General features: G+C 43.1%; 1 protein-coding gene across 1 annotated transcript; it reads right to left on the bottom strand.

The window, feature by feature from the left end:
* Positions 1–597: 597 nt before the first annotated feature.
* Positions 598–15,212, bottom strand: UBR7 (ubiquitin protein ligase E3 component n-recognin 7). The gene is made up of 11 exons (XM_024567844.3): positions 14,934–15,212; positions 12,552–12,685; positions 12,031–12,091; positions 11,513–11,608; positions 8,494–8,547; positions 8,188–8,293; positions 7,601–7,809; positions 7,277–7,426; positions 6,599–6,761; positions 5,509–5,570; positions 598–1,598 (listed from the first exon to the last, which is right to left on the bottom strand). Exons 1-11 carry the CDS (start codon positions 15,081–15,083, stop codon positions 1,506–1,508), a joined length of 1,278 nt encoding a protein of 425 aa, XP_024423612.2. The 5' UTR covers positions 15,084–15,212; the 3' UTR covers positions 598–1,505.
* Positions 15,213–15,226: the final 14 nt, after the last annotated feature.

Below are 15,226 nucleotides of genomic sequence, written 5' to 3'. Positions count from 1 at the left end.
TAAGACCCTCCAGCCCCGCACCCGGCTCTTCAGGAGGACCTGTGAGTAGGAGTGTGATGCAGAAAAGGATGGGACCCTCTGTAGTTCTCGTTCATCTCATTCAGGGATCGGTGGGTACTTGTCTAAGTGGCTGCTGAACACACTAAGGAGTACTTTAAACCTCAAATACTTGTAGTCACACACCTCAAAGTATCATCTATTGCCAGGAAAGGCCTCCTCCCTCCAGAGGGAGAGCGCAACTGTATCAAAAGGTGTTTTCCACATTGACTGAGGGACTTTTAAGGAGATTTCAAACCAGCTGAAAGGACTTCCCTTCAAATACGGGGTTTTATACAACATTCCATGAGGTTCTTCAAAAGATCTCATAGTCATTAGAGAACCAGCTATGGGCATTAACACTTATATACACAAAGCTCATCATTTGCGCAGCCTAGGGTCTCATTTGGAATCTCCCACACACCCTGCCTCTTCCAACACAGGGCATGCACTGCCCTGCTCACTACAAGTAAGCTAAGCCAGTATCTTTTTTCTTCAGCACAATTTAAAGGGAAAAATAATTTATTGGGGTTCTAATAACATTTTCATAACAGAACAATATCAAAATAGGTTTGTTTTTAATATATGCTTAGAGTATCCCTGATAATATAAAGAAATCCAGAGGCCTTTGTAAACCACCAAGGTTTCCCAGGGTAGGGCAGGTCGCTTCCAGGCAGAGAGGAGGGACGCTGTGCCGGCACATGTTCTCAGGAAGCGCCGTGAGCACTACAGTACTGAATTCGAATGTGCTAGTGCCAGCAGAACTGTGGATGAGACAGTCACTTTAAATGTATTAGTAAAATTCATATCAAAGGTTGGCTTCCTCAGTCCTGCCGTCAGTCCATCTCCTTGCCTGTAACAGACATCCAGGCCACAAAACCAGCAGTCCTGGCTACTCCAGAGGATGGGCCCAGAGGAACCGAGTTTCGAGATCCTTCTAAGCAGTGACCAGGCCTCAGAAAGGAGGCATGTGAGAAAAGGAGCAGATCAGGCTTGAGGAAGCTGTGACCCAAGGCACCACGATCACAGGGGTGAGGGGACCTAGAGAGGGTCTCGCCCACAGGAAGATGCCCCCAGGGCAGGTACTGGAAGACAAAAGCTCTGTGGCAGAGTAGGTACATTCGGGGGTTAAACACCAAAAATTTAGAAAAGAAACTAGTTTACTTTCTCAAAACCAAATGAAACTTCTTAAAAGTCAAAAGCAAATAACCCTGGGTAGACACGGGGTGCGGTGGGGGCTGAAGTCTGTGGAACGAGCTGCGTTCAGCTGAGTCAGAAGGATGCTGGTTGTGAAATCAGCACAGACACTGTGGCTACTGCAGCCGAGGGGCGAGGGGAGCTCGTGGTCAGGGGAGGCGGCCTCCCCAAAGAGGACGGGAAGAGGGGTGAATGTGAACCAGGCCTCTTTTATTCCTGGAGCAGTGAGTGGCATGGTCACCGGCCTGGATGAGAGGGCGCCGCGCTCCACTCTAGCTGCAATAGTACTGCATCCCATCCACTCTTCTTCTCTTTTTTGACTGAAATTCTTCAAAGAACTGCTGGATGTCCTCTCTCTTTACAACCTGTTGATGAAAAGCAAAGATTAGGAAAGGGAACTACATCACAACAGCAATAACCAGTCAGAGCATTCACAAACAAGCCAAACAATATTGCTGATGAGTTATTTTAATGGGTAATTAATTAGACTCTCTCCATTTTATAGAGTTCACCCAGGCTCAGAGGGATCGGCCAGTTCAGAGCCCCACGGCGAGGAAGAGCAGCACGTGGTGCCCAGCACAGGTCCCCCACCTCACTCGCTTTCATCACGCACAGTATGATAAAGGCAGCACCTACGTGGCAGGGTCATTCGAAGAGATGAGGAATAATGCCTGCGGAACACCCTTGGCACACAGTAAGTTCTCAATAAATGTTAATAAGAGACCCCTGGCTGGTGTGGCTCAGCGGGCTGGGCGTCGTCCTGCGACCAGAAAGGTCTCCCGGTCAGGGCACACGGCTGGGTCACAGCCAGGTCCCTGGCTGGGGGTGTGTGAGAGGCAACCAATCGATGTTTCTCTCCCTCTCTTTCTCCCTCCCTCCCTCTCTCTAAAAATAAATAAAATCTTTTTTAAAAAGTGTCAGAGCCAGCATAAAAACTGAGGACTCAAAGGTCTCCTAGACAACTGCTCTCTCATTACAGCTGTCTTCTGGGAATGTCCTTCAGTTCCACGGGAGCACTCACAAAAAATAAACAAAAATAAAAGTGTTTTGAGATTGGTGCTTGCTTCTTTCCTGAAACTTTTCTCTCTTCAACAGTCCAAAATTAAAGATGCTTGTACATAAACAATGATAACCATAATAATAGTAATTGGCAGAAACTATAGAAGCACTACTCTTAGTAAATGGATATCCATTTTATGCAATAAAAATGAGAAATCTACCTTCCATTGTATTGGAAAAAGGATTGGAGCATGATACGAAGGTGCTCACGATCTAATCAAAACAAAATATTAAAAGTAAGAAAATAAGACAGAGAGAAAACATGCATGGAAATTAAACTGGGACAGCTCAGGGGTCCCTGGCTCACCCCAAGAGCCAGTCTTGCCAGAGATCCGATCTAAAGCTATCTAACGGCCATCACGAGGCAGGTTTAATTACTTTTTAACTATAAAGGTAGTACATGCTTATTGATAAGAAGAAATTAAGGTGGGACAGGAAAGACAGAGGAAGTAGTAAATGCTTGTGAGCAAGAGGGAGAACAGCAGGACAACAAGTACATGGGAATAAAATGAAAAGCTCACGCTATCACTCCCCAGGGGTCAGCGCTGCTAACATATGCAAATAGCACGATAACTTGGAGAACTTTGTGGGGGTAAGATATTTATTAATCCTCTAATGAAAGAGCCTAACACTTTGCCAGTACTCCACCACAGAGCAGCAGCTGACATGCCAGTTTCACAAGCACTAAGTGTAAAAACTGCTGGTCAACCATTGAGGAACTAGAATCCCTATCAGATCGAAGATCTGGATGGCTAACATTCTGAAATAACCGAGGCCAAAGCTCTAAAGCACGTGGCTAAATGGCTTGGAAGTCCACACTTATGAAACGCTAGTGAACAGGACACCTGGGAGTTCCAATAGGAAGGACCTGTCCTTACTTTTTGGATCACAAACATTCCACACTGAAAGGCAATAAAAGGAAAACAATTCTCCCGCAGGGATATTGTGGGAGGAGACCCAAAAGCACACAAATTAAACATGTGCAATTTTTACCTGGCTGGTGTGGCTCAGTGGATTGAGTGCCAGCCTGTAAACCAAAGGGTCGCTGGTTCGATTCCCAGTCTGGCACATGCCTGGGTTGCAGGCCAGGTCCTCAGGAGGGGGGCACACAAGATGTAACCACACATTGACATTTCTCTCCCTCTCTTTCTCCTTTCCTTCCCCTGTCTCTAAAATTAAATAAAATCTTTTTTTTTTAATTTTTAAAAAGAGAGCGTGTGATTTTTAGTTTCTAGATATCCTGAAATGGTCACAGCTAACATGCAGAGTAGAAACGTTAAAGAAAAATTCTTGGGCTACATAACAAATGATTGATTTGTCTCAGAAAATTTGTGGGTTCTAAATGGTTTCTATAAGTCAGCCACAAACATTAAGTAGAGGCAGTCTAGAAGTTATTTAATATTATCTTCTGTGGACAAATAAAACCAAAGTAGGTAACTCTAACATCAACCTAAGGATTTTACTTGGTAAAGATCCAGTTAGTAATGTGATGGAACAAATAATATAAAAATAGTATTTCCTTTCCTTTCAAATCATCACGTCGGATTTAAAAATTCTCTTTTAGGAAGACTCATGAAGAGTGACTCTAGTGATAACAAAGATCTGTAGGTTAAGGATACACGTGAAGACTCTGAATAAAACTGTTTTAAATGTGAACAGAAAAAGACAACGTATCTTTTTTTCTTTTATGTGATTTGAAGTGTGCATGCATAAGATAAAATTAATAAAGAGTACTGTGACCACAAACTGCACAAGAGCGGAGCCTCAGCGCCGAGTCAACAGCCCACGGCTGGACACACCTGAAAGACTCCGGTGTCCACGGACAGCGCAGACTTTAAATCCATTGAACATGCTTATCCTCAGTTCTAGCAAGAGCAGCGTGAGTCTACAGTACCCAGAGTAACAGAGTAACTCTGTAAAACTCAGTTATGACACAGAACACCATTTTTAATGCTACATGCAAAGTTGGTTCTCCAATTCTTCCCGATTTTATATACTATAAGATCAACATGAATGGTTGTTACTGAAATTCAGTATCTGAAAAAGGAATAAGTGAAATTAACAAGCAAAAAAAAAAAAGTGACTCTAGTTTAAGAACTGTTGGGAAGCAGGAAGATGCTTTCAGTGAAAGTGAAGAACACACTCTGAAAAGTGAGAAAACTAGTTAAGAGAAGGCTCTTTTAACTTCTGAGTTTACTATTCATTTTGCAGAAAGGCAGCACTGTGACCCTGTCCAGAAATTACGGCAGCTACAAGTTCCTCTCGTGTTTGTGAAAAAGAGGAAAATGACCTAACGTGGCCTGGCGGAGCCTTCTCCCAGGACTGCCCATCACACCCTCGTCTGGCTGCACCAGAGGAAAACACACACTGTCCCTGAGGACACGAAAAGAAGAGGTAAATTTTGTTTTACATATCTGCCTTAGGAAGACAGAAAAGTAGTTAAGGAAAAATTCGTCGCAAACACACAAACAGCAAAGGGCTAGGAAGTACTTGCAAATTCACCTGGATCACTATTTAAAGCATTTCACATGGCAGAGTCAGCGACCCCCTCACGGGTACACAGATTTTCTTGCTGGCAAGAGAAATGTTTTAGCCCCTGATCATAAAGTTCTTCTACTTTACAGAACCCGGAATCCCCCAAATGGGGCCTGGCTTTAAGTCTGTCCTGCCTGGTGAGTTTTCTTTCCTCTTCCAAGGACCCGTACTTGAATGAAGGTCAGGTCCGCAGAAGCCATGTGGCTGATCCAGCGGCCTCCTCCTAAGCTACAGCTACTCTCTCCAGATCCTGGGTGACTGCTCCACCCCTCATTCCTTCTGGCCTCGGGTTGGGAAGAATGCAGAACGTGGCTAGTCTGTGGGTGTTCACCACCTCTTACTGATTTCCGTTAGCTCTGCCTGCATTAAACTCTCAAGTCTCCAGTTTAAAATGCACTTTTTTCCTGTTTTTTTAAAGATTTTATTTATATTTAGAGAGAGGGAAAAGGAGCGAGATACATCAGTTGGCTGCCTCTCACGCGCCCCCTCACTGAGGACCTGGCCCGCAACCCAGGCATGTGCCCTGGCTGGGAATCAAACCGGCAGCCCTGCGGTTCCCAGGCCAGCATTCAGTCCACTGAGCCACACCAGCCAGGGCTAAGATGCACATTTTTTTCAACAAATAAAATAGTTTATTTAAAACATGCAAGGCTATGATTAAAATTCTTTAACTCAACTTACTGTTCCTTCATCGGCAAATCTCTTGAGATAGTCTTTCAGTTCAGTCTTCAAGTCATTATATTCTAAATCAAAACAACAAAATAGATAAGCCATTTGCTTTTAGAAACAAAATATTCCTTTACCACTGACATTTAAGTATATAGTTTAAATTTTAGTTAATAATTTAATTTTTTTAGTTAATACTTTCAAGTTTTCTTTAAATGAAACCTGCAAAGGAATCTTTTTCCGAGTTTCTCCCAAATTCCTTCATTTTGATATCAAAAATGATACTTTTCTTGTTAAAAAAATGCAAAAACCAGAGAGAACCTCACTTCAAAAGAGATTAGCTAAGGAATTTTTAAAAGGGTTTGCTATCTCTCTGGAATTCTAATATTTGAAATCACCTCAGATTTGGCAAATAAGTTTTAAAACTTGTTCAGTCACTCAACAATTTGTATTACTTTTGAAGCACCTTAAGGGCTACAAAAATCATTTATACGCAGCCTCTATCCTCGAAAAGCTTTTAGTCTAATAAAGGCCAAAGGAAATTAATCCGATAGTTACGAATGAAAGATAAAAACGATCAATGCCATAAAGGGCACAAGGGTGGCAGCATCCCTGGAGAAGCTGGCTGGGAGGGAAGTCACTAAGGTGAGTGGCAGTGCTGGGGGGAAGTGCAAAAGGCTGCAATCAGAGCTGGGGTCTCTTTCCCTCTAGCGGTTAGCTGTGAGCTACCGCGGCACCTCAGGAACTGTCAGAAAGACGGCACATAACACTCAAGGAAGACTAGTTTAATCGGATGAAAAAAGAAATTTGTTCTCTAATACTCTTTACTCATGCATCTACCCGTAATCAAAAAACAGCACATGCTGTGGTTTCTCAAGCACATAATTATTCCAGCATGTAACTGATTCAAGGCTAACAGCAACTAAATACACAGCAACACTTCCCTTAAGCAGGTACAGCTGTAATCTACTATAAAATTCCCAATGTAAGCTTTCTTTGCATTAAATTAAAATGATAGGTATTAAACATCCTCCTTATACATATACTTTTCAATGGCCCCAGACACTTCTGAACTTCGCAAACTTTCGCACTCGAACGAATTTACCACAGATAAGCTCCACTTGTTGGACTCTGTTCATGCTGTTCAGGGTGTCCATTAAAGGGTCCGTCCTGTCGGCCGCCTGGGCGACCTTGCCCTTGTTTTCATAAGCCAGAACAGTGTCACATTCATCCGTCAGGAAGAGGACATCGAGATCGCCGTACATTTTCTTTAAAAAAAAAAAAGTTTCCCCATTAGAAGAGCATGTTATTCTCAGAAAGTCAAGCTCATGAGGATCACTAAAAACCTAGATTTTTTAGATTAACTGCAGAAAAACCTGAACCTTTTACCAGAATTGCTTGAGTGATTTACTCTTTTTGCCCACATCTTTTAGAAATCTCCCAACTTCCTGGCAGACACTATATAGTCCAAGAGATCTAATTACTTAAAAACTAAGGACTTACTGTAACTCTCAAGCAATTTCTTTTCAAGCAATTCTACAATATAAAAAAGCTAAGAATTGCTATTTTCCCACTGAAATGAAGTAAATAAAAATAATGCATAATTCTTCATTTCTTCCACAAGCCTTTACACTGCAAATACTATTTCATAAATTTGCTTAATACAAAATTTTTAAACTTCTCTACACTTCTCACATCAATTTCATAAGTACACTCTCAGACGTTCGTATTTTAGGCAACAGTCCACAAAACATACCACCACCACATTCGGTCAGGCACTTACCACACAGTCTTTGCAGGCACATAACTTGCTCCGCCAGTTCAGGGGCCAATAGGTGGCAGTGTCCTTCTCTATAACATGCTTAGCTCTAAGCTCCTGAAGTCTGCAGCCAGACTGTGATTCTGGGTTGAGACGCTGATTCTTAAACACTGTCTAAAATAAAATTAAGTTTTGAAGTGCGTTTTCTAACCTATCGGAGTGTTCACAGTTTACGGATTTGTAAGAGGATTTCTTTAGGCAAAGCATGTAATTGAAATGCAAAGCTATACAGCTTACAAAATTAATTTTGGTTAAGTTTAATTTCTTTTATGGCTCCTACTTCATTACCTGGAGATCAGATTCGGAAGTAGAGCTGGTACATGGTTCATTCGTCTGCTCTGTTTTAATTTCCTTGACAGCATCCTTTGCGTGTTCTGGAACATCCTCTTTAAGGATACTATCTTGATGGTCTCCGTTTTCAGGTTTGATAACTTCCTGATCACCTATTCCATCGACATTCAGAGCCAACCCATCATCCTCAGCAGGCAGTTTGGTTACTGCAGGTTCAATAAAAAAACACCACACACACACGTATTATCTACAGACCTCTTAGGCAACGAAATCACTTCACCTGAGTAAAAGATATTTCAGTCCTGGCCGGTGTGGCCCAGTGTTCTGAGCACCAGCTGTAAACCGAAGAGTGGCTGGTTTGCTTCCCAGTCAGGGCACACGCCCGGGTTGCAGGCTGGTCTCCAGTTTGGGATGTGCAAGAGGCAACCGATCGATATTTCTCTCGTACATCGATGTTTCTCTCCCTCTTTCCCTCCCTTCCCATCTCTCTAACTTAAATAAAAATCTTTTTAAAAAGTCCTGGACAGAGCATATAAGTTTGACAAGACCAAGCTGGGGCACGGCAACCCCACAGAGACACCTACCTGCCAGCTGCGCAGCGTAGGCCCACAGGAAAGAGCAGCGCTGCATGCAGCCCCGGCACACCATCTCCTGGAAATCCCCACTCTCCGGGGGCACGGCCCCGAGATGCTAGGACACAGAAAACTGGGTTATCTTCCCTGTGACCTCCAAGCTGTCCAAAGTGCTCACTGTTTCCTAAACGAATATTGCAAAAGGACACTGACCATATCTTTACTGTTTCCAAGAGCAACTGTAATGTAAAACATAACACGACTCACAAAGAAAAGACCTTTTCTGCTTTTGTGAAGACAATGGCAGACGCTCCTTACCCTTCCATGGAACCAGTCTTCACAGACCACACACTGGATCATCTCGTCCGGAACCTAACGTGGAAAAGCAGGTTGAATGGTCATGATTTCACTGAAGTCTGGGCCATGGAAGTCGATCTGGCACACAGAGCCGGGTGCTCACTACTCCTCCACCCAGTCTGCGAGACCGCTGCCCATGGGGGACCCGGGGACTCCTCCACCCAGTCTGGGAGACCGCTGCCCGTGGGGGACCCGAGGAGACAGGGAAGAGAGCAGATCAAGCGACCAAGAGAGGTTCATTCTGTATGAACTCGGGCTACAGAAGGGCTACAGTGTAATAAGCACTTTGCAAACAAATGTCAAAGCTCTTTCACGAATTACTTAATACCTGATTCTCACAAAACTTTATAAGTAAGTAATATATCCTCATTTTATATGGAAACCCAGGCTCAGGGAGGTAATATGAATTAACCAATGTGGAATATGACAACTGGGGCTTTTTACCACATCATACTGTAAAGTAACTGAAAAATAAATGTTACAATCTCTTGATACTATGGAGAGCAACAACTTCCCTAATTTACATAAATTAAATAAGTAAATTCTGGCCTTAAAAAATTATATACCATGGGGCATCAAATATTCTTAGAATGATTTTCCTTTTATTCCCAGGCTTTCATAGCTATTGATTAACATTCCAATGTTATTCTGTGTGTTCTCTATTATGGTATCTTACAGGAAAAAAACCCATATATATGTGTACATATATACGTATATGTGTACATATATACATATATGTAAAAAAATCAGCTTTATTCTTTCTTCTGCCTTGATCATTTTATTTATCTTTTTTTTAATCCTCACCCGAGGATAAGTTTATTGATGAGAGAAACAGACACTTATATGAAAAACATCAATAGGTTGCCTCCTGTATGCGCCCCACCTGGAGATTGAACCTGAAGCCTACGTTTGTGCCCTGACTGGGAATCAAACCTCTAACCTTTTGGTGTATGAGACAATGCTCCAACCAACTGAGCCAGGTGGCCAGGGCTATCTTTATTTTTATGGTTTACAGTATTACAGATGTCCCTATTCCACTCCCTCCACCCTCCGCTTTGCCCACCTCCACCCAGCCTTTCCCCTCCCCTCCCCTTGGGCCATCACCACGCTTCTGTCCACGCCTATGGGTCCTGTAAGCGTTCTTTGGCCGATTCCTTCACCTTCTTTCATCCAGGTCCCTCCTCCCCCCTCGCCTCTGACAGCTGTCAGTCTGTTCCATGTATTCATGCCTCTGTTTCTATTTTGTTCATCAGTTTATTCTGCTCATTAGATTCCACATATAAGTGAGAACATGTGGTATTTGTCTTTCACTGACCTAATCAATTTATTCATCATCTTTTTTTTTTTGACTCAAAAAAAGTGTTATAAACACTTTAACCCATACCTTTAAATATTCAATTTTAAGGTTTTATCTGTTAACTTACAGATCTTTAATTTTTCCTCTAAATAATTTGGTTCAATAATTAAAATTCCAAAACAAAAGATGGCAGAAAACTAATTTCTCTAAATAAAAAGACTCCTTTCAAATTAGTAAATACATAAACAAAAGCCAAGCCAATGACAGTACGGGCCAAAGATATGAAAGAATAATTCAGATTGGTTATTACAAATTTCCAATAAACTCATGAAAAGATACATAATCTCACTCATGATCAAGGAAAGAAAATTTTTAAAGATAATGTTCATCTATTAGAATGGCAAAATTTTTTTAAAAACTGGTAATATGTAAAGACGACAAGACTGTTAGAGAAAAAACACTGTCACATACTGTTGGTGATTAAACCCTTTTCATAGATGTGATCACAATTTTATTTTTTAAAAGATTTTATTTATTTATTTTTAGAGAAAGGGAGGGAGAAAGAGAGGGAGAGAAACATTACGGTGTAGTTGCCTCTCGAACCCTCCCAACTGGGGACCTGGGCTGCAACCCAGGCACGTGCCCTGACTGGGAATCGAACTGGTGACGCTTTTGTTCGCAGGCCAGCGCTGAACCAATGAGCCACACCAGCCAGGGCTGATCACAATTTTAAATACAAATACCCTTTGACCATCAATTCTACCTCTAGGTATCCATTCTACATAAATCCTGCAGGAGCTCACTCAGTTATACTACTGTATACGTGCGCTCACTGCAGCCTTCTTTACTGTACTGAAAAACCAGAAAATGCCATTCTGCTACAGAATACTTAGGTAACAACTCATGGCTCGTTACAGACATACTGATAATTGAGAAAAGCTGCAGAAGTGAATGTATAGAATTTCCACTTCTGTTAAGAGAAAAGGAAACAATAAACTGAAACACACATTCACTCACTCCTATGTGCACAGAAAGAGGTCTAAAACATATGCTCCCAAAAAGTGTTAACACTGGTTATGTCTGGGGGAGAGAAGGTTCAGGCGTGAGGAAGAACTTTTAAAATTTTATGTATATTTCTTTTTTTGATTAGAGAGAGAAATATCGATTTGTTATTCCAGTTATTTACACATTCACTGGTTGCTTCTTGCCAGGCCGACTGATGATGGAACCGGTAACCTTGGCCTATTGGAACGACGCTCTAACCAACTGAGCTACCCTGTGAGGGCAAACTTTGTATATACAAACTTTGTGAATTGAAAAATTTTAAAGGAACATTTAAATACACTATTTCTTTCCTTCCAGGGAGGCAAGAAATTGAAGGTCCTTTTTTGGGAAGTGTTTTGGGGAGTAGAGCAGGCGGGCAGGCAGAGGAAGGAGTACGGTCCGGGCTTTGGGAAAGTCCTATTCCTATTCAGCACCGCATTCTCGTGATGTAAGAATGAGAATAGTTGAGATCTGTACCAGTGATAAATCCAGCCCCAACTCATCAAAACGGACACATCCAGACTTCTCCACAATCCCCACATCTCCCCTGAAGAGCTACAGAGGCCCAGATGTGCTGGGAGCCTGAGGAGTGAAGGCTGGAGGCGATACAGTCCCAAGTGTTAACCCCAGGTCTCCTACCTCATCTTCAGGGTCAGGATAAGGTCTTTTGCAAATGCAATACAATCCAAAAAAGTTGTCATTGTACTTATTGCCAGCATTCATCTTTGCTTTGTCCTGAAAGATATTAATTTCAATATAATAGGTTCTAATGTTAACTGTAATTTCATACATCATGACAACCCTGCATTCAGCAAATTTCTGCATTAAATATACAAAGAAAAAACATCCACCCCTATTAAAGGGGCACTTTCCAGGACACAAGAAACAAAGAATATTCATTTTTATACCTTCTTTGTAGTAATTGGGGGAAAAGTAATATACTCATATGTTTCGTGTTAATTACAACCTATACTGTAGGCTCTAAACAGCTCACTTAGTTTTCCAACAGGATAAAAAATGGAGTCTAATATTGATTTGCCCACTGCAAAGAATAAGCATAAGAACTTCCTTTTGGGAAAATGTTTGGTTTTTATCCACTTTGTCAAATATCAATTTCAGCTATTTTTAGTGCATTTATAGTTACAGTGCTTACTTACAGGAAATAATTTGCATTCCAAATTTTTAAACTTGCTGTTTCCACAATCACAACGAAAATTTCTGAAACAAAGGAGGAAGAGCCCACTTTAATTTTTCTTTTAAATCTAATGACTTTTTGAAGTTCACATCATCGCCTCATCCCTTTCAAATCATTTCTAGGACCTAAAAAGTGGCCTTGGTTGCTGCTCATTTGTCCAGTTCAGAATTTCTCCAAGCACGTAACAATAAAAGATTTAATAATTCCAGAAATTAACATGCATAGACAACTATCGATATAACATCCAGAGACAGAACTAAATTAATGGCAGAGAAGGATGAGTAGTTTGAGTTTGTACCAAAATTGTATTTTAAAAGGCCCTCTAGAAAAGCTATTTCTCGAATAATATCATATAAAACAACTATAATAAATTTTACCAGTGTACAGCTACTTTGACTGGAAAAGCAAGATTAAGAAAAAAGCGTAGCTGGGAAGGAATCGAAACATTCAAAAAGCACTCGGCACCAACGTGACTGTCTTTACCTTTTTGTGTATAGCTCAAAGAGTTTGTGACTCCCGTGACATTCGTAACTGCAAGCGAGGCAAATGCCTGCTGGTTCCTCTCCCTCCGGGGTGCAGGTACTGCAGGCGTACAGCGCTTGTCTCTTCACAAAGCCCTAGAAGACAGCGCCAAGGTTGGAGAAGAGAATTAACGACATACAGCACGGCTACCTGATGCCCTCCTGTGACCTGAGAAACAACTGAAATCCGGCTTTCTGTGGTCAGGATCTGCCTGCAAAGCCACTAAGACTAGTAGAAAAGTGTATACGAGAGAGAACCAAAACACGGTTGGATGTTTTTTATCACGCAAGTGTTTTCTTTCTCTGTTTTTACTTATTGACTTTACAGAGAGAGGAAGGCGGGGAGGGAGGGAGGAGAGAGAAACATCCATGTGTTGTACCACTCACTTACGCATTCACTGGTCGATTCTGGTGTGTGCCCTGCCGGGGGTCCAGACACAGCAGTGGTGTAATGGGGACAGCGCTCTAACCAACTGAGCTGCCCAGCCAGGACCTTCCTAGTGCTTGTTTTCCTACAATTTTTCTTAAAATGATGGGAAGTTCTGCCCTGCCTGTGTGGCTCAGTGGATTGAACGCAGGCCTGACAACCAAGAGGTCACTGGTTTGATTCCCAGTCCGGGCACATGCCTGGGTTGCGGGTCAGGTCCCACCGATGTTTCTCTTCCTCTCTTTCTCCCTCTCTCTAAACATAAATTAACTTTTAAAAATGAATGAATAAGTACAATGATAGAAAGTTTAGTATCTTCAATCAGCTATGAATAAACTGGTCTGCTTCATCATTTTAACACGTGAAAATGGAGGAGAATGTGTGTAGGTTTACGTAATATCACACTTCAACTGTGGAAAATGCTTGTGATTCCACCAAAAAAAAAAAATCCCCTTTTTTTTAGGAGATACATGTTGAAACATTTAGAGGTGCAGTGTAGTGACATCTGCAACTTACTTTCAAATGGTTCATCACAAAACAAAAAAGTATACTATAAAGAGGAAAAAGGTAAATGTAAAGTGTTAAAAAATGGATATGTCAGAGAAACCCAAGTGTGCATATTACTCTTTCAACTTATTTGCAGACTAAAAATGTTTTAAAGTAAAAAGCTGAAGAGAACAACAGGCAAAACGTTTACAAATCTTGATGATCTCCCTCCTGCAGGAAGGAGGGGGACACAGGGAGCTTCTGAGACGCAGCAACCTTCTACCTCCCGATTTGGGGGGGGGGCACCCGCATCTGCCGTGTGTTTGTTTTCAAGCCCTACACATGATTTGTACAATTTTCCACACGTTTTACTACTATAAAAAGAAAAGTTTAAGTTTCTTTTTATAAAGCTAACTACATTTCAAAAATAGCTTATGTGCAGACTGTTTTTTAAAGGCAAACTGAGGAAAAGGTGTTCTAGTGGTGACCAAAGGTTCTAAAATGCCAGCCAACACCTGGGACCGACTCGGGATGCCCGGTGTGTTTCAAAGTCTAACCACTTCGCAGCGTAAACTCAACTGGCCAATGACGACAACTGGTACTGTGACCTCGGCCCGCACCACGTGAAGACCCCAAGACTTCCCTCCCTCCCCAGTGTTCCCTCCCACTGCCGTGGAAGACAACTTTTGCATCCTCCCGATTCTCATCCTTTGTTAGTTTTCTTCTGCCCACCCCAATCCATTTTTGTACCTAGAAATACACAGGATGAGTCACCCAACAGCACATCACACCCCCTCAAATCCTCGTTCACGTCTTCCAAACGCCGAATTTCCTCTTCGAGCAGATCTTTCTCTCCCTCCTACCCCCCTTGCCAGTGCCATCTGCTCTTCTGGTTCCTGTCCCCATGGGGGGTAGACTGCAGAACGACGCGGTAGTCTTCCCCAAGAACGACCAGCTAAACTAAACTGCAAAGGAACCGACTGTCAAGGAGCCCAGCCCACCGGGGAGATTTTCAAATCCAGGGCTCCCTCCTCTAACCCTGCTCTGTCTCCGCCATTCGGTTCCTAATAAATACTCTAGGGTGGGGGAAGTAGGGACGAAGCTATGAGAGGTCACGGGGATGGTTGCGTGAAAAGCAGCGGGCACCGAAAAGAGACAGAGAGGAAGACAAGAGCAGCTGCTCCAGGGCCAAAGCCTGGAGAATCCCGAGCGGCCGGAGGAGGGCCGAGGGCGGAGGGGGTCCATCTTGGACACAGGCAGAACTGAAGGTAAAAGGGCAGCTGGGCCTGGGATGGGGAAGCCTACGCCGAACGGCGGCTCCAGTCCACCGCGGAAAAGACAGCTGCGGCTGGCGGGAACTGGACAGGTCCTGCCGGGAAGAGAAGGTTCCGCGGGAGCCCGAGGGAAGCAAGGCCCCCACCGCGCGCCCACCTGCGAGTAGGAGCACTTCTCGGAATCGCTGCCCCCCAGCACGGCGCACGCCTCATTCTCCAACTCCTCGTCCTCCTCAAGGACGTCGACCAGCGATACCACGGGCTCCAGTTCCGAATGCCGCCCACCCGGACCCTCAGCTTCGGCCATCCTCAACTGTCACAGGACCACGGCTTTGCCCCGGCGGAGGCGGGAAAAGCGATCAGGAGAGGCGTGGCCGGAGGAGGCGGGTCCTGAGTGCCAGGAACCAATCCTAAAGAAAGGAAGCTAAGGAAGGGGAGGAGCGATTTCCG

Source organism: Desmodus rotundus, chromosome 7 (assembly GCF_022682495.2).
Source record: "Desmodus rotundus isolate HL8 chromosome 7, HLdesRot8A.1, whole genome shotgun sequence".
In the NCBI taxonomy this organism is placed as follows: domain Eukaryota; kingdom Metazoa; phylum Chordata; class Mammalia; order Chiroptera; family Phyllostomidae; genus Desmodus; species Desmodus rotundus.
This window is presented reverse-complemented; position numbering and strand designations above follow the sequence as displayed.

Excerpts from the sequence above, each read along its gene's own strand:
- UBR7 (XM_024567844.3), bottom strand. The coding sequence starts at position 15,083 with ATGGCCGAAGCTGAGGGTCCGGGTGGGCGGCATTCGGAACTGGAGCCC. Across the intron at positions 7,427-7,600 it reads CTTCCGAATCTGATCTCCAG|ACAGTGTTTAAGAATCAGCG; the intron begins GTAATGAAGTAG and ends ATTTTATTTTAG. Across the intron at positions 6,762-7,276 it reads GTGCCTGCAAAGACTGTGTG|AAAATGTACGGCGATCTCGA; the intron begins GTAAGTGCCTGA and ends TTTTTTTTAAAG.